Source organism: Phyllobates terribilis, unplaced genomic scaffold (genome assembly GCF_046119375.1).
Source record: "Phyllobates terribilis strain yellow unplaced genomic scaffold, ASM4611937v1 Scaffold_5__5_contigs__length_657084704, whole genome shotgun sequence".
Taxonomy (NCBI): Eukaryota; Metazoa; Chordata; class Amphibia; order Anura; family Dendrobatidae; genus Phyllobates; species Phyllobates terribilis.
In genome coordinates, this window is record NW_027362765.1 from 394,218,426 (window position 1) to 394,238,117 (window position 19,692).

At 47.9% G+C, this 19,692-nt stretch overlaps 1 protein-coding gene across 2 annotated transcripts in view; it reads right to left on the reverse strand.

The window, feature by feature from the left end:
- Positions 1-19,692, reverse strand: part of LOC141271219 (uncharacterized) — a 61,896-nt gene that overhangs the window by 20,093 nt on the left and 22,111 nt on the right. For both annotated transcript variants that reach the window (XM_073681338.1, XM_073681337.1), the window contains exons 2-6: positions 11,666-11,767; positions 10,355-10,438; positions 9,385-9,441; positions 6,357-6,482; positions 5,424-5,469 (exon numbers count right to left, since the gene is read on the reverse strand). In XM_073681338.1, coding sequence (XP_073537439.1) covers positions 5,424-5,469; positions 6,357-6,482; positions 9,385-9,441; positions 10,355-10,438; positions 11,666-11,740 — 388 coding nt within the window. In that variant the 5' untranslated portion in view covers positions 11,741-11,767. The remainder of the gene's footprint in view (positions 1-5,423; positions 5,470-6,356; positions 6,483-9,384; positions 9,442-10,354; positions 10,439-11,665; positions 11,768-19,692) is intronic.

Genomic DNA, 19,692 nt, shown 5'->3' on the forward strand with positions numbered 1-19,692 from the left:
CTTCCTGTACAGAGGCAAAGAGCCGCCCTCACTTCCTGTACAGAGGCAAAGAGCCGCCCTCACTTCCTGTACAGAGGCAAAGAGCCGCCCTCACTTCCTGTACAGAGGCAAAGAGCCGCCCTCACTTCCTGTACAGAGGCAAAGAGCCGCCCTCACTTCCTGTACAGAGGCAAAGAGCCGCCCTCACTTCCTGTACAGAGGCAAAGAGCCGCCCTCACTTCCTGTACAGAGGCAAAGAGCCGCCCTCACTTCCTGTACAGAGGCAAAGAGCCGCCCTCACTTCCTGTACAGAGGCAAAGAGCCGCCCTCACTTCCTGTACAGAGGCAAAGAGCCGCCCTCACTTCCTGTACAGAGGCAAAGAGCCGCCCTCACTTCCTGTACAGAGGCAAAGAGCCGCCCTCACTTCCTGTACAGAGGCAAAGAGCCGCCCTCACTTCCTGTACAGAGGCAAAGAGCCGCCCTCACTTCCTGTACAGAGGCAAAGAGCCGCCCTCACTTCCTGTACAGAGGCAAAGAGCCGCCCTCACTTCCTGTACAGAGGCAAAGAGCCGCCCTCACTTCCTGTACAGAGGCAAAGAGCCGCCCTCACTTCCTGTACAGAGGCAAAGAGCCGCCCTCACTTCCTGTACAGAGGCAAAGAGCCGCCCTCACTTCCTGTACAGAGGCAAAGAGCCGCCCTCACTTCCTGTACAGAGGCAAAGAGCCGCCCTCACTTCCTGTACAGAGGCAAAGAGCCGCCCTCACTTCCTGTACAGAGGCAAAGAGCCGCCCTCACTTCCTGTACAGAGGCAAAGAGCCGCCCTCACTTCCTGTACAGAGGCAAAGAGCCGCCCTCACTTCCTGTACAGAGGCAAAGAGCCGCCCTCACTTCCTGTACAGAGGCAAAGAGCCGCCCTCACTTCCTGTACAGAGGCAAAGAGCCGCCCTCACTTCCTGTACAGAGGCAAAGAGCCGCCCTCACTTCCTGTACAGAGGCAAAGAGCCGCCCTCACTTCCTGTACAGAGGCAAAGAGCCGCCCTCACTTCCTGTACAGAGGCAAAGAGCCGCCCTCACTTCCTGTACAGAGGCAAAGAGCCGCCCTCACTTCCTGTACAGAGGCAAAGAGCCGCCCTCACTTCCTGTACAGAGGCAAAGAGCCGCCCTCACTTCCTGTACAGAGGCAAAGAGCCGCCCTCACTTCCTGTACAGAGGCAAAGAGCCGCCCTCACTTCCTGTACAGAGGCAAAGAGCCGCCCTCACTTCCTGTACAGAGGCAAAGAGCCGCCCTCACTTCCTGTACAGAGGCAAAGAGCCGCCCTCACTTCCTGTACAGAGGCAAAGAGCCGCCCTCACTTCCTGTACAGAGGCAAAGAGCCGCCCTCACTTCCTGTACAGAGGCAAAGAGCCGCCCTCACTTCCTGTACAGAGGCAAAGAGCCGCCCTCACTTCCTGTACAGAGGCAAAGAGCCGCCCTCACTTCCTGTACAGAGGCAAAGAGCCGCCCTCACTTCCTGTACAGAGGCAAAGAGCCGCCCTCACTTCCTGTACAGAGGCAAAGAGCCGCCCTCACTTCCTGTACAGAGGCAAAGAGCCGCCCTCACTTCCTGTACAGAGGCAAAGAGCCGCCCTCACTTCCTGTACAGAGGCAAAGAGCCGCCCTCACTTCCTGTACAGAGGCAAAGAGCCGCCCTCACTTCCTGTACAGAGGCAAAGAGCCGCCCTCACTTCCTGTACAGAGGCAAAGAGCCGCCCTCACTTCCTGTACAGAGGCAAAGAGCCGCCCTCACTTCCTGTACAGAGGCAAAGAGCCGCCCTCACTTCCTGTACAGAGGCAAAGAGCCGCCCTCACTTCCTGTACAGAGGCAAAGGGCCGCCACCCCCTCCTGTACAGAGGCAAAGGGCCGCCACCCCCTCCTGTACAGAGAAGATTGTCTATTTATCACATTATCTGTCAAACAAGAACAAGTTCTCTAACAGTAAAGAGACCATTTAAAGGGACACTGAAGAAACAAACTGATGGGTGTAAGAATCAATAAACCTATGGGTCAGATTTCTACTGTCCATTTAACATTTTTTAAAAAACACACAGCACAGACATGTACAGCAGATATGTGAATGTGTCCTAAAGCTAACGCCAGACGAGAGGCCAGAGCATGAACTAGGCGTCATGGATGGGGATCACTTTTGTGCGCACTGTCCCTTTAATTCCACTACATGTGCACGGAGTTGCTCCTTACATACTGTTAAGCTGCTCTTCTTTGGTGCATTCATTAATTCAGGCCATTAACAGTCCAGGGATTTAAGGCAATTTGTAAGGTACTGAAGTTAATGTGCGGAGCAGCCCTCACACTAAACTATCCACACAGCACAAATCTGCTGACAAATCAATGATCAAAGCAAAGGGCCTGCCATCCCTTACTGGTCCATGTACAAAGCTTATGCTCCGCATTCATAATGCAATGGATCACAATCCCACCAGATCTTACAGCTGCTGTCATGTTTTCCTATAGTAAGCTTACAGGGGTTTCCGAGATATAAAAAAAAATACAGAAAAGTCCCTCAATCATGATAGCAGAATAGAGCAGAGGGCATTATTGCCATCACCTGTGCCGGCTCTGTGCTGCACCTTTGTTTTGGTGCCCCCGGGGCTGGTTGGAGCTACTGATAAGACTCACAGTTCCCATGATTTCTCTGCCTTCTCGTAGACATTGTATCCATTCTATAGAGAGGAAAACAATTCTAAAAGGGGTTTTCCTGAACTTCACATTGAAGGCCTATCCTTAAAGAGGCATTCCGGCAAAAGACGTGATCTCCTAGCAAGACAGATTCTAACGCTTACTGCCAGGTTTACCTAAAACTACAGCTGTACTCTGGGGGTCCCTGCAGTTAGACACTTCCTATTATTAAAATGAACTCTTAGCAAGTAGGGATGGTCCAAAGCAGAGAAATATAAGATACGATATAGATATTTTTTTATTTTTATTATTACATGATGTAAATACCGCTGTTATCCCTAATCTGGCGTTATTTCTCCTTTGTTCCTGGGATATGGCCCATTTTTCTCTGTATGTAAAGGTAGTCTTGTTAAACAAGTGGGCGTGGTCTTCAACTCTATTCCTTGGGAGTGTTCTTGGGGACCACACCCACTTGGCTAAAATACTAGATTTATATACAGGGAAAAGAGACATATCTCAGGAATGGAGAGAAGCAGGATTAAAAAAAACAAACAAAAAAACAGTGCCAGATTCAGAAGAACAGCAGCATTTATACCAAATTAAAAAATATTAAAAGGTCCCTTTAAGTGAACTGTATGAAACATCAGAAAAAGAACATTTTAATAGTGCAAAAAACATGGTTGCTGCTTGGTTGGCTTCCATCAACTCTGACCCCACGTACCGTATATCCATGAAATCTGCAGGGTAGTTTTTTCTTTATTACTGTAGACGCAATATATTAATATAAATGCAAAATATCTCTTCTTGTCTATGGGATATAATGCTTCTCCATAAGAGATCAATTTGCAAAAATATATATATATATATATATATATATATATATATATATATATATATATATATATATATATATATATATATATATATATATATATATATATATATATATATATATATACACACACACACACACATACACTACTCAAAAAAATAAAGGGAACACTTAGACAACAGAATATAACTCCAAGTAAATCAAACTTCTGTGAAATCAAACTGTCCACTCAGGAAGCAACACTGATTGACAATCAATTTCACATGCTGTTGTGCAAATGGAATAGACAATAGATGGAAATTATTGGCAATTATCAAGACACCCTCAATAAAGGAGTGGTTCTGCAGGTGGGGACCTCAGGCCACATCTCAGTACCAATGCTTTCTGGCTGATGTTTTGGTCACTTTTGAATGTTGGTTGTGCTTTCACACTCGTGGTAGCGTGAGACGGACTCTACAACCCACAGAAGTTGCTCAGGTAGTGCAGCTCATCCAGGATGGCACATCAATGCGAGCTGTGGCAAGAAGGTTTGCTGTGTCTGTCAACGTAGTGTCCAGAGGCTGGAGGCGCTACCAGGAGACAGGCCAGTACACCAGGAGACGTGGAGGGGGCCGTAGGAGGGCAACAACCCAGCAGCAGGACCACTACCTCCGCCTTTGTGCAAGGAGGAACAGGAGGAGCACTTCCAGAGCCCTGCAAAATGACCTCCAGCAGGCCACAAATATGCATGTGCCTGCACAAATGGATAGAAACCGACTCCATGAGGGTGGTATGAGGGCCCGACGTCCACAGATGGGGGTTGTGCTCACAGTTCAACACCGTGCAGGACGCTTGGCATTTGCCACAGAACACCAGTATTGGCAAAGTCGCCACTGGCGCCCTGTGCTCTTCACAGATGAAAGCAGGTTCACACTGAGCACATGTGACAGACGTGACAGAGTGTGGAGAGCGATCTGCTGCCTGCAACATCCTTCAGCATGACCGGTTTGGCAGTGGGTCAGTAATGGTGTGGGGTGGCATTTCTTTGGAGGGCCGCACAGCCCTCCATGTGCTCGCCAGGGGTAGCCTGATTGCCATTAGGTACCGAGATGAGATCCTCAGACCCCTTGTGAGACCATATGCTGGTGCGGTTGGCCCTGGGTTCCTCCTAATGCAGGACAATGCCAGACCTCATGTGGCTGGAGTGTGTCAGCAGTTCCTGCAAGATGAAGGCATTGAAGCTATGGACTGGCCCGCCCGTTCCCCAGACCTGAATCCGATTGAGCACATCTGGGACATCATGTCTCGCTCCATCCACCAACGTCACGTTGCACCACAGACTGTCCAGGAGTTGGCGGATGCTTTAGTCCAGGTCTGGGAGGAGATCCCACAGGAGACCATCCGCAACCTCATCAGGAGCATGTCCAGGCGTTGTAGGGAGGTCATACAGGCTCGTGGAGGCCACACACAATACTGAGCCTCATTTTGACTTGTTTTAAGGACATTACATCAAAGTTGGATCAGCCTGTAGTGTGTTTTTCCACTTTAATTTTGGGGGTAACTCCAAATCCAGGCCTCCATTGGTTAATAAATTTGATTTCCATTGATGATTTTTGTGGGATTTTGTTGTCAGCACATTCAACTTCGTACAGAACAAAGTATTCAATGAGAAGATTTCATTCATTCAGATCTAGGATGTGTTATTTGAGTGTTCCCTTTATTTTTTTGAAGTGTGTGTGTGTGTGTGTGTGTGTGTGTGTGTGTGTGTGTGTGTGTGTGTGTGTGTGTGTGTGTGTGTATATATTATATAATATACATACACATATGCATGTAGGTACGTACACATATATATTAATTATATATTTATTTTTTGCTAATTGTGCTCTTATGCAGAAGCATTATATCTATGCTTATATGTAAAGTAGGACATGGTTCAGCTTGCAAGGCCCTACTTACCAGCAAGATTTCTGGCTCTTTGGATTATGGGGTCGGTACAGTCATCCTGAAAAAAAGAACAAAAAAACAACACTTTATAACTACAGGAAGTCATAATTTTAAAATTTAAAAAGGGATTTTGTCACCAGGTTGGCGCCACCTCATCTAACGGCAGCAAAAACTAGATAATGCACAATATACAGAACATGCGATTAAGTCCCTTAAAGGGAATACAAGTTAAAAAGAAGGTTTTAAAAATAAGAAAAAAAAAGTGATTGTAATTAAACAAAAAGAGAAATCTCAGAACTACAGTTTGTCTGCACAAGTCCCCCCAAAAATGCACTAAAAAGCGACAGTATCATTTTGGGATACATAAAATGTTTTTTTGGTAAAAGCTTCAGCTCACAAAAAAAGACAAAAAAAAACAAAAACATACATACAATCCAAAATGTTTTTTTTTTTTTTTTTTTACAAATTACACCAATTAAAAAAACAAAAAAAACAAACACGAATTGCCATAATCGTAATGACGTGAAGAATTAAGTTACCAAAAGATTTTTACCATATAATGAACGCAACAAAAACTATACTCGAAAACCATGTTTCTTCTTTATCGCATTTGTACATTTTTGTACATTGCACGGCAAAATTAATGGTGAACTTCACAACTACAACTCTTCCCACAAAAAGTTAGTCCTCACACAACTAGGCTGCAAGAAGAAGAAGAAAAAAAAAAAAGTTATAACTTTTGGAAGAGGGGAAGCAAAAAATTAAAGCGCAAAGGGAAAAAAAACAATATTGTCCGTGACTAGGCAAGGGGTTTAGGAAACTTCAAAGTTCAGGTAGTCAAGATTTTCTGATCCTATTGTTGCCATCGATTCTCTGCAGTCTCAGCACCTTTTTTTTGGGGAGGGGGCACCATACTATGCATTTTCTCCATCTGTGCCGCCTCACCTCTTGCACCTTCTCTTCGTTCTCCTTGTTGGCACTGTGCTTCTTGTCAAGTTTATTCCTGCTCTTTGGTCTGATGTGACTGGCAGCGTTGGCAACAAACGCGCTATTTACATCCCACTCCGGCTCCTGCCAAAAAAAAAACAAAATTATAATTGTCATAAGATTCTCATGTAAAAATTTGATTATGGGCAAAAGGGAACCAGTCCGACCAGCTCCCGAGAGCACAACGCCTGAATAATGGAGAGAAGGGGCAACGCAGAGAATACACAGCGCCGAGCTTGTTTCATCATGTTAAAATTAGACTTCCTTCTCCCGCTGAGCCGCTCACCAATAAAGCATCATTATACCCACTGACGTGAGGCCATTCACTAACATTTTGTTTTTACAAGCACTTTGCAATTTTACCCATTTCATAACCTGAAACCACCCCTTTAATACAGATTTAGAGAATTACGCTATAAGCTATCGCTGACATAGCCCTATTATCCAATCATTTATGTAAACGGTTTTATCTCCCAGAGACATCAAGTCTTTATGACCTGCAGAGATTTTTCACTAATAAGGACACAGCAGAAAATTGCTCATAAAGCAATTCCTTCACATGTGACACTGAAGGAGGCTGACTTATAAAGAGGACTCCACTATGTCCCCTGAGATCTGACATGGTTTTGTTATGCTGCAGTAATTGCAACACGACACAACCCCGGTATCTTCAATAAACTATATAATAGGAGAGTCATAATTATATCAATTAGCAGCAATTATTGCGGCGAGTGGCTACACCAGGGCTCTGAAGAAATACTGGCGAACGCGAGTCACAACATCCGAGAAACAACCAAGAAATACTATCATAATACGGCATGACGGCCATTCACATATACTGAGGATTAAAGTTACATCCTGTATTATACTCCAGAGCTGAACTCACTATTCTGCTGGTGCAGTCACTGTGTACATACATTACATTACTTATCCTGTACTGATCCTGAGTTACATCCTGTATTATACTCCAGAGCTGCACTCACTATTCTGCTGGTGCAGTCACTGTGTACATACATTACATTACTGATCCGGAGTTACATCCTGTATTATACTCCAGAGCTGCACTCACTATTCTGCTGGTGCAGTCACTGTGTACATACATTACATTACTGATCCAGAGTTACATCCTGCATTATACTCCAGAGCTGCACTCACTATTCTGCTGGTGGAGTCACTGTGTACATACAGTACAGACCAAAAGTTTGGACACACCTCATTTAAAGATTTTTCTATATTTTCATGACTATGAAAATTGTACATTCACACTGAAGGCATCAAAACTATGAATTAACACATGTGGAATTATATACTTAACAAAAAAGTGTGAAACAACTGAAAATATGTCTTATATTCTAGGTTCTTCAAAGTAGCCACCTTTTGCTTTGATGACTGCTTTGCACACTCTTGGCATTCTCTTGATGAGCTTCAAGAGGTAGTCACCGGAAATGGTCTTCACTTCACAGGTGTGCCCTGTCTGGTTTAATAAGTGGGATTTCTTGCCTTATAAATGGGGTTGGGACCATCAGTTGTGTTGTGCAGACGTCTGGTGGATACACAGCTGATACTCCTACTGAATAGACTGTTAGAATTTGTATTATGGCAAGAAAAAAGCAGCTAAGTAAAGAAAAACGAGTGGCCATCATTGCTTTAAGAAATGAAGGTCAGTCAGTGCGAAAAATTGGGCAAACTTTGAAAGTGTCCCCAAGTGCAGTTGCAAAAACCATCAAGCGCTACAAAGAAACTGGCTCACATGAGGACCGCCCCAGGAAAGGAAGACCAAGAGTCACCTCTGCTTCTGAGGATAAGTTTATCCGAGTCACCAGCCTCATAAATCGCAGGTTAACAGCAGCTAAGATTAGAGACCAGGTCAATGCCACACAGAGTTCTAGCAGCAGACACATCTCTACAACAACTGTTAAGAGGAGACTTTGTGCAGCAGGCCTTCATGGTAAAATAGCTGCTAGGAAACCACTGCTAAGGACAGGCAACAAGCAGAAGAGACTTGTTTGGGCTAAAGAACACAAGGAATGGACATTAGACCAGTGGAAATCTGTGCTTTGGTCTGATGAGTCCAAATTTGAGATCTTTGGTTCCAACCACTGTCTTTGTGCGACGCAGAAAAGGTGAACGGATGGACTCTACATGCCTGGTTCCCACCGTGAAGCATGGAGGAGGAGGTGTGATGGTGTGGGGGGCTTTGCTGGTGACACTCTTGGGGATTTATTCAAAATTGAGGGCATACTGAACCAGCATGGCCACCACAGCATCTTGCAGCGGCATGCTATTCCATCCGGTTTGCGTTTAGTTGGACCATCATTTATTTTTCAACAGGACAATGACCCCAAACACACCTCCAGGCAGTGTAAGGGCTATCTGACCAAGAAGGAGAGTGATTGGGTGCTATGCCAGATGACCTGGCCTCCACAATCACCAGACCTGAACCCAATCGAGATGGTTTGGGGTGAGCTGGACCGCAGAGTGAAGGCAAAAGGGCCAACAAGTGCTAAGCATCTCTGGAAACTCCTTCAAGATAGTTGGAAGACCATTTCCGGTGACTACCTCTTGAAGCTCATCAAGAGAATGCCAAGAGTGTGCAAAGCTGTCATCAAAGCAAAACGTGGCTACTTTGAAGAACCTAGAATATAAGACATATTTTCAGTTGTTTCACACTTTTTTGTTAAGTATATAATTCCACATGTGTTAATTCATAGTTTTGATGCCTTCAGTGTGAATGTACAATTTTCAAAGTCATGAAAATACAGAAAAATCTTTAAATGAGATGGTGTGTCCAAACTTTTGGTCTGTACTGTACATTACATGACTTATCCTGTACTGATCCTGAGTTACATCCTGTATTATACTCCAGAGCTGCACTCACTATTCTGCTGCTTTGTACATACATTACATTACTGATCCTGTACTGATCCTGATTTGCTGGAAATACAGAACTTTTGCACATCCCCATCATAACTAGATGCCTGCATACCTGCTCATTTTCTTCAAGGTGTTTCTTCTTCTCGAGCTTCTTCCGTTCCCGCTGTCTCTGTGGAGAGAAATGGACATATGGAGTAAAGCGTTTTAGAGAGAAATATATAAGCCTGTATAACTAGGTCTCTTGCTAAAAAAAAAAGTTCCCCTCTACAGGCTCTCTCTGTAATTTTCAGTTGTCTCTGAACTAGTGGGTGGACATTAGCGGTTATGCTATCACACAGACATGAGGGACTCCTGCTCCCTAGTGATAAGCGCAAGTGCTCGTTGCTCGAGTTTGTCTGGGGTGCTTGGGTATGCACCGAGTATCACAGGTGCTCGGGTGACATGTTAGAGTTCCCGTGGCCACATGTTTGTTAGACAGCCATAAAATATGCGGGGATTGCTGTCTAACAGCCACGAAACATGTGGACACAGGGACTAGAACAGGTCACCCAAGCATCCGCGATACTCGGCATACCCGAGCACCCTATGCAAACTCTAGTAATGAGCACTTGCTCTCATCACTACTGCTCACATGTCTATGTAGCAGCAGTATGGAGGACATTATGCAGCAGGACTGAGCAGTGCAGCTGTGAATCCAGCACTGCAGTGAGCGAAAACATTTACTAGAAAGCAATAGCACAGTCTGTGTCTTTGCCTCTCTCTTTCACTCTGCTTCTCCCTTTCCATAGATTACAGCTGCCTACAAAAATCTAACACCCCATGAGAGCAACCTTTCTTGTTTTGACCAAGCAGATTTTCATGAGTACAGGAGGGAGGAGAAGTGGCTCATCAGTGGAGAAAGAAGCAGATTTCTCCGATAAGATATATTACAAAGTTTCTTATATCCGCCTGTACTTTTAATTCATGCCATGTCTGTTGAAGTGACGGTGACCAACAACCTTCACCACACATTGGCAATCCAGTGTCTGCAGGAAACCGTCAGAATTTGTAAGATGCCCGACAGGCTAGAGAGGACTACTTACCTTCTTCTTGGCTCGCCGCTTCTCTGCTTTTTGTCTGGACTGACCGTCTTCTGACAAGTCATCATCGGAGTTTATATCTTCTTCCTTCAAATGTAGAAAGAAAGAAAAGAAAACTTATTTTCAAGGCTCCAGATCCCCCACAGAAGACAGGAGGGTTCTTGGCTTTGGAAATGCTGCAGGTCAAGAACTGTCAGTAACTTCTCCGTGGATATGAGCTGAATTTTTTTTATGGGATTAAAAGGATAAAAGATCGATACACAAGTATAACATCATAAGAGCACAAGAATGTATCGCGAGTTATATACAGGACATATTAGGTGGGATGCAGATATAAACATCGGTATCTATATACTCGGGATTATGGACATGTAGACCCGGAATGTCTGATAGCATGAACTAGGCCATATCTTAGAAGACTATTCCTATTTCACCTGTCGAACAGTTGACTTGCTGATTGCTGGGACCCCCACCCACCGAACCATCAGAAATGCCGTATTAGGACGGAGCAGTGGGCATGCACATGTGTCACCTCTCCCCTCATGGTCAATGGGACCAACGAAGATAGACACAAGCTTTAGAAAGATGTGGTCCCGTTTTAAGGGAAGAAAGCAATGGCGGGTTTATAGACATCCCATTAAACCGGTTATCTCCATCTCCGCCTTATGTCCAATTTGGCAATAACTCCGTCCACTAGAGTTGGATTTTCAGTAAGAGTCGAAAGTGGCTGAGCTACGCAGTTCCCATAAGTCCAAATCCCTCCAAGGCCATTTCCATAAACCCATCTTCAGTGATCGCACCCTGAACGGAGGAATTCCCACCTCAGCTATGACCAATTCAAAGAGCCAATGACATCTTCTATGTCCCTTCCACCTCCAAAATCCCCTGCCAAAGTATGGCTCCATCAGTACACCTCCAGTAAAATGAGTTCCTTGTCTTCCATGCCCCTTCCTCGAAACCCCACAACTCCTTACCCACAAAATACCTTGGGCCAACTTTTGATTTCCATACCCATGGAACCTTTTTTACCCCCCTCTCACCTCCATCAGCTTCTCCTGTACCCCCCTTAAAAGTGCCCTCAGACTACCCTCCTCCTTACAGGATCTCCACCCGTCAAAGTTCATGTTCTCTGGTACTCAACCCAACTCCTAGTAATAAGGGGTTGGTAGCCCCAACTCTACAGAACTAGGAAGACCAGAATTTGCCAATGGCCTCCGATTTCCATAATATAAAATATACAAATGGGCAAAAGTTTTTCTTTCCCTAGCACTGCATAGTATTGGCTGTTCCGTTCTTCCATCCATGGTACCATACCTGGAGATTCAGGTCTTTTTTGTGCATTATCTCATTTCGGCAGCCATGGATACCTTCAGCAGTTTCAAAGTCCATTGCATTCTCTGATGTTTCAAGGTGAAGCTTTATGGTGAGGAAAGAAAAGAAACAAGAAAAGTTTTATTAAGAATCCAGGAGCTGAACTCTTACCTTCTTCATTATGGATCAGAAGTCTAATGAATAAAGAACTATCTACCTGGAACTAAAGCATCTGTCTGGTGTGAGCGGCAAATTACTACGTTACATTTACGCTGCATAAGCAAAAAAGTTCACTGAACTTTTATAAAGTGAATGAACAGAGGATGATTCACCCCCCACTGGAGACGGCAGGAGGTGACATTCACATTAATGCTCAAAAGTATGGACCCTTAAAATGAGTGTTATTGAGACGTGCTCTTAGCCTGCGATGGCTTGCAGACAACCAACATGGCTACTCCTCGCATTGGCTGCGACTCCAGTTTCTTTTCCAGGTAGGAGTTATGTGGAGGATCAATGGCTGTATAATGCCAATATTAAAATGGGCATTTTACGAGTCCAGTTAAAAAACAGGAAATCTGATGAGTCCAAGTTTACTTAGTCTCCACCAAACCAGCCTGAAAGCTGCAGCTTGTACTGATCAGGGTGAGATTTCAGCAGCAGCAGCAGGGAGGAGGGACACTGAGGAATTGTCAATTCGGCTCTGTTGGTGGAAGTTTAGCTTTGGCAGGAAAGATGAACACCGAGAAGCTACCAGTCAGGTTAGGTGGGAGGAGATCCAGCTTTAAGGAGGGACACTGAGGAATGGTCAGACTATGTGGGCAGTGATTCTGCAGCAGTTGGTAGGAGAGACCTGAGGAGTTAGGTGGGTGGAGATTGAGTTTAAACTTTCCAAAAACTTTTTACAGCTATTCTTACTTGGATTCTTACAGTCCGTACATCAGCCTCATCAGGTCTCGGAAGACCTGATTTAATAATTTATGCAGTTTGTATTGGAAAGTTTGGTGACTGATCCACTTGAAATTATATTGCAATGATACAGAACATTTTATATACTGTTGGTTCTGATTAATTCCTGACATGAGCTCTTTATGCAGATTTTATCTAATAATATTCGAATAGCGGATCGGCATGAGAAACATCCACAGAAGTATGTCTGACACTCTATGCGAGGATACAGGGGCGTTCCAGTGCCAGGACTTATGGACGCTGCCTTTGTTTTCCTCACTTCTGCTGCAGGTAATACTAATTACCAGATCAATCATTGTTAAATACTCCGAGCACCATACACAAAAGCAACAGGTCGGGGGCCGGAGCAGCGCCGCCCAGCAGCAAAGCAACAGGACGGGCCGAAGCAGCGCCGCCCAGCAGCAAAGCAACAGGACGGGCCGGAGCAGCGCCGCCCAGCAGCAAAGCAACAGGTCGGGGGCCGGAGCAGCGCCGCCCAGCAGCAAAGCAACAGGTCGGGGGCCGGAGCAGCGCCGCCCAGCAGCAAAGCAACAGGTCGGGGGCCGGAGCAGCGCCGCCCAGCAGCAAAGCAACAGGTCGGGGGCTGGAGCAGCGCCGCCCAGCAGCAAAGCAACAGGTCGGGGGCCGGAGCAGCGCCGCCCAGCAGCAAAGCAACAGGTCGGGGGCCGGAGCAGCGCCGCCCAGCAGCAAAGCAACAGGTCGGGGGCCGGAGCAGCGCCGCCCAGCAGCAAAGCAACAGGTCGGGGGCCGGAGCAGCGCCGCCCAGCAGCAAAGCAACAGGTCGGGGGCCGGAGCAGCGCCGCCCAGCAGCAAAGCAACAGGTCGGGGGCCGGAGCAGCGCCGCCCAGCAGCAAAGCAACAGGTCGGGGCACCGCCCCTCAAAGCAAAGCAACAGGATGGGCCAGAGCAGCGCCCCCCAGCAGCCTGGTGATACAAAGAACGACACGTGTCTAAGCTCTTAATGACCGCTCTGTTTATACAGCAGAGGATGGATCAGGATACAAGTTCACAGACGACATTCAATAGAAACGAAAATTAAAAGGATATTCCCAGCTATGTACCGAATGCCACCAACAACTACACTAACCCCACGAGATCACAGACAATATTTTGCTTTAGTTTCTTCCTTTTCGCTATCACAAAACTAGAACTTTTATTTTAGTCAACATAGCCTTATGCAGGTTTTTTTTGGGGGGGGGCACAAACTGAAGTTTTGAACAACTCCATCGACTTTGCAATATATTGTATTGAAAAAAGTAGAAGGGGGGGGTTCTCTCTGGGTTGGAATACAAAAAAAAAAATATATATATACACCATGGATTTTAGGCAGGTGTTGCTTTTAGGATGTTCACCTTGTGGTAAAAATAATACACTTAGTGTGTGTGCATAATATTAATATATATTATATATATATATACATACATACATACATACATACATACACACACACACTGTGTATATACACACAGTACAGACCAAAAGTTTGGACACGCCTTCTCATTTAAAGAAATTTCTGTATTGCTTGGGCTAAAGAACACAAGGAATGGACATTAGACCAGTGGAAATCTGTGCTTTGGTCTGATGAGTCCAAATTTGAGATCTTTGGTTCCAACCACCGTGTCTTTGTGCGACGCAGAAAAGGTGAACGGATGGACTCTACATGCCTGGTTCCCACCGTGAAGCATGGAGGAGGAGGTGTGATGGTGTGGGGGTGCTTTGCTGGTGACACTGTTGGGGATTTATTCAAAATTGAAGGCATACTGAACCAGCATGGCTAGCACAGCATCTTGCAGCGGCATGCTATTCCATCCGGTTTGCGTTTAGTTGGACCATCATTTATTTTTCAATGGGACAATGACCCCAAACACACCTCCAGGCTGTGTAAGGGCTATTTGACCAAGAAGGAGAGTGATGGGGTGCTACACCAGATGACCTGGCCTTCACAGTCACCAGACCTGAACCCAATCGAGATGGTTTGGGGTGAGCTGGACCGCAGAGTGAAGGCAAAAGCACCAACAAGTGCTAAGCATCTCTGGGAACTCCTTCAAGATTGTTGGAAGACCATTTCCGGTGACTACCTCTTGAAGCTCATCAAGAGAATGCCAAGAGTGTGCAAAGCAGTCATCAAAGCAAAAAGTGGCTACTTTGTAGAACCTAGAATATAAGACATATTTTCAGTTGTTTTACAGTTTTTTGTTAAGTATATAATTCCACATGTGTTAATTCATAGTTTTGATGCCTTCAGTGTGAATGTACAATTTTCATAGTCATGAACATACAGAAAAATCTTTAAATGAGAAGGTGTGTCCAAACTTTTGGTCTGTACAATATATATATAGTACAGACCAAAAGTTTGGACACACCTTCTCATTTAAAGATTTTTCTGTATTTTCATGACTATATATGTAGCGCCGGCGTCCCTGCCCTCTGCTAGGCAGGGACGCTGTTCCCCTCACCTCCCTGCTCCGTGCCCGGCGTCCTCCTCCCGCTCTGCTGGCAGCGCGCGCTCCTTCCCGTCCACTGTGCTTAGGGCGCGCGCGCGCGCTCTCCCTCCCTCTTAAAGGGGCCGCGCGCGCCGTCCTAAGGAGTCCCCGGCCAATGGCCGGAGGACTTCACCATATATAAGGCACCTCCTCCAAAATGGAGGTGCCCGAGCAATGTTGTTGCACTGTTTACTACTCTGCTTCAGCCCTCAGGTCCCGTTGCCAGTTACCTGCCAGTTGCCTGCCAGTTACCTGCCAGATTCCTGCCTGATTATCTGCTACCTGCCTGCTAGTCTGAGGTCCGACGGTCTGCCTTACTACTCCTGTCAGTCTGTCTAAGGACCAGTCTGCCCGCTCACCTGGGAGCGCACATCAGCCACCTGCCTGCTTGCCCGAGGTCCGACGGTCTGCCTTCCAACTCCTGTCAGTCTGTCTATGGACCAGCTTGCCCGCTCACCTGGGAGCACTCACCTGCTACCTGCCTGCTAGTCTACCTGGAGGCTCCGCCGTCACGTGCTGTGACCACCTGCCTGTCCAGTGACTCCTGCTCGCTCACCTGGGAGCGCTCATCTGCTGCCTGTCCGCTAGCCTACCTGGAGGCTCTGCCGTCACGTGCTGTGACCACCCGCTTGTCCAGTGACTCCTGCCCGCTCACCTGGGAGCGCTCATCTGCCGCCTGTCTGTTGGTCTTCCTGGAAGCTCCGCCGTCACATGCTGTGACCACCCGTTCTTCCAGAGACTCTCACCTGCTCACCTGGGAGCTCACGTCTATCATCAGCCGCCACAGGTCGTACCAACCCTTTACCTAGAGACTGCCCCGGTCACTTGCCGTGACCATCTGCCCGTTCATCCAGAGACTGCCCCGGTCACTTGCCGTGACCATCTGCCCGTTCATCCGTCCTTCTCCTACCCCAGCTAATCTACCTGGACTTCCGATTCCTTATTGGTCTTATGCTGATGTCTTTAATAAAAAGGAAGCAGAGACACTACCTCCTCATAGACCATACGACTGCCCTATCGACCTGTTACCTGGTACTACTCCTCCCCGTGGGCGTATTTATCCTTTATCCGCTGCTGAGACCCGGTCGATGTCCGAATATATTGAGGAGAATCTGGCCAGGGGATTCATCCGGAAATCTACCTCCCCGGCGGGAGCAGGCTTCTTTTTCGTCAAAAAGAAGGACGGCTCTCTCCGTCCCTGTATAGACTATAGAGGCCTTAACCAGATCACGGTGAAGAATAAGTACCCCCTTCCGCTCATTCCGGAGTTATTTGATCATCTGAGGGGGGCTAGAATCTTCACCAAACTGGACCTCCGTGGGGCGTACAACCTGGTTCGTATCCGTCAGGGGGATGAATGGAAGACGGCATTCAACACCCGGGACGGCCACTATGAATATCTGGTAATGCCCTTTGGTCTCTGTAACGCTCCTGCCGTCTTTCAAGAGTTGGTCAATGACATCTTCCGGGACCTTCTCTACTCCTGCGTAGTGGTGTACCTGGACGACATCTTGGTCTTCTCTCCGGATCTCCAGACTCACCGGAGGGACGTTCGTCAGGTCCTGCTCAGGCAGAATCACCTCTTCGCTAAATACGAGAAATGCCTCTTTGAGCAGACCTCGCTTCCGTTTTTGGGCTACATTATTTCTCAGACCGGCCTACGAATGGATCCAGAGAAACTGTCTGCCATCGAGAAATGGCCTCGACCGGAGGGGTTGAAGGCCATTCAGCGATTCCTGGGCTTCGCCAACTACTACCGCCTCTTCATACCACACTTCTCTTCCCGGACTGCCCCAATTTCCGCGCTCACCCGTAAGGGTACTAATCCCAAAGAGTGGCCGCCCGAAGCAGAGGAGGCCTTTCTTTCCCTAAAACAGGCCTTCTCTTCCGCCCCGGTGCTGCATCGCCCGGACGGCAACAAGCAGTTCTTCCTGGAAGTTGACGCCTCCTCCTCTGGAGCCGGAGCGGTACTTACTCAAAAATCATCTTCCGGGAGAATGGTAACTTGTGGCTTCTTCTCCAAACTCTTCTCCTCTTCTGAGCGCAACTATTCCATAGGAGACCGAGAGTTATTGGCCATCAAACTGGCATTGGAGGAGTGGCGTTACCTACTCGAGGGGGCTCTTCACCCGGTAATAATTTACACTGACCACAAGAACTTGGCTTACCTCCAACATGCCCAGAGACTTAACCCGCGCCAAGCCCGGTGGTCCTTGTTTTTTGCTCGCTTTGATTTTGTTCTTCATTTTCACCCTTTTGGTGTCCGATCTCGAGGAAGAACCTAAACATATCATCGATTCCGCCAGAGTAATGCAGGTGGCTCCCGTGAGCCTTAATCGTCTCCCTCCCGGTAAGACGTTCGTATCAGTACCTGATCGGGAGAAGATCCTACACTGGGGGTCACTCGTCTAAACTAGCTGGCCACGCCGGTCAGAAAAAGACCCTCCAGCTTATTGCCCGGCACTACTGGTGGCCTACCCTGCACAAGGACGTAATAGACTTTGTTTCTGCCTGTGTGTCCTGCGCCCGCAACAAAGTCCCGAGACACCTGCCAGCCGGTCGCCTTCTTCCGCTTCCTGTGCCTGCTGCCCCCTGGCAGCATATTGCTATGGACTTCATAACTGATCTCCCCGTCTCTGCCGGTTGTACGGTCATTTGGGTGGTCGCTGACCGCTTTTCCAAGATGGCTCACTTTATTCCCCTGCCTGGTCTCCCGTCTGCACCAGTGCTGGCTAAAGACTTTATCCGCCACATCTTCCGTCTTCATGGCCTGCCCCTCCACATCGTGTCGGATCGTGGGGTACAGCCACTTGTAAACTGCTAGACGTCACCCTGGACTTCTCTTCCGCTTACCACCCACAGTCTAATGGTCAAGTGGAGCGGATCAATCAGAACCTGACCAGTTACCTCCGGCACTTCGTTAATGCCCATCATTCTGACTGGGTGGATCTCCTACCATGGGCCGAGTTCTCCTATAACAATCACGAGAGCGAATCCTCTTCCAAATCCCCGTTTTTTGTAGTCTTCGGTCAGCATCCTCGGATTCCTTTTCCTGTCTCCACCTCTGTGGACAACCCGGCTGCGGAATCTCTCGTTAGCAAATTTTCCTCCATTTGGGAGAGTACCCGATCCGCACTCCTCCAGTCGTCCGAACGGATGAAAAGACACGCTGACAAAAAACGCCTGGATCCTCCACAATTTCGTCCTGGAGATAAAGTCTGGCTCTCGTCTAAATATGTCCGACTCAAGATACCTTCTTACAAGTTAGGGCCTCGGTTCATCGGTCCTCTGGAGGTCATCAGTCAGATCAACCCGGTGGCCTATAAATTAAAACTCCCGGCCAACTTACGGATCCCTAACTCCTTCCATGTATCTCTCCTCAAACCCGTGGTGCTTAACTCTTTTTCCAAGTCTACAGGTACGCCTCCTGCTCCGGTTTCTGCTGAGGACGAGTTTGAGGTAGAGAACATTCTTGCCACCAAAAGGGTAAGAGGAAAGACCTTTTTTCTAGTAGATTGGAGGGGGTTTGGTCCTGAGGAGAGAACGTGGGAGCCCCGGGAGAACATCCATGCCCCTCTTATCCTAGCTAAATTTCTGTCTGGCCTAAAAAAGGGGGGGCCTAAAAGGGGGGGTACTGTAGCGCCGGCGTCCCTGCCCTCTGCTAGGCAGGGACGCTGTTCCCCTCACCTTCCTGCTCCGTGCCCGGCGTCCTCCTCCCGCTCTGCTGGCAACGCGCGCTCCTTCCCGTCCACTGTGCTTAGGGCGCGCGCGCGCGCTCTCCCTCCCTCTTAAAGGGGCCGTGCGCGCCGTCCTAAGGAGTCCCCGGCCAATGGCCGGAGGACTTCACCATATATAAGGCACCTCCTCCAAAATGGAGGTGCCCGAGCAATGTTGTTGCACTGTTCACTACTCTGCTTCAGCCCTCAGGTCCCGTTGCCAGTTACCTGCCAGTTGCCTGCCAGTTACCTGCCAGATTCCTGCCCGATTATCTGCTACCTGCCTGCTAGTCTGAGGTCCGACGGTCTGCCTTACTACTCCTGTCAGTCTGTCTAAGGACCAGTCTGCCCGCTCACCTGGGAGCGCACATCAGCCACCTGCCTGCTTGCCCGAGGTCCGACGGTCTGCCTTCCAACTCCTGTCAGTCTGTCTATGGACCAGCTTGCCCGCTCACCTGGGAGCACTCACCTGCTACCTGCCTGCTAGTCTACCTGGAGGCTCCGCCGTCACGTGCTGTGACCACCTGCCTGTCCAGTGACTCCTGCTCGCTCACCTGGGAGCGCTCATCTGCTGCCTGTCCGCTAGCCTACCTGGAGGCTCTGCCGTCACGTGCTGTGACCACCCGCCTGTCCAGAGTCTTCTGCCCGCTCACCTGGGAGCGCTCATCTGCCGCCTGTCTGTTGGTCTTCCTGGAGGCTCCGCCGTCACATGCTGTGACCACCCGTTCTTCCAGAGACTCTCGCCTGCTCACCTGGGAGCTCACGTCTATCATCAGCCGCCACAGGTCGTACCAACCCTTTACCTAGAGACTGCCCCAGTCACTTGCCGTGACCATCTGCCCGTTCATCCAGAGACTGCCCCGGT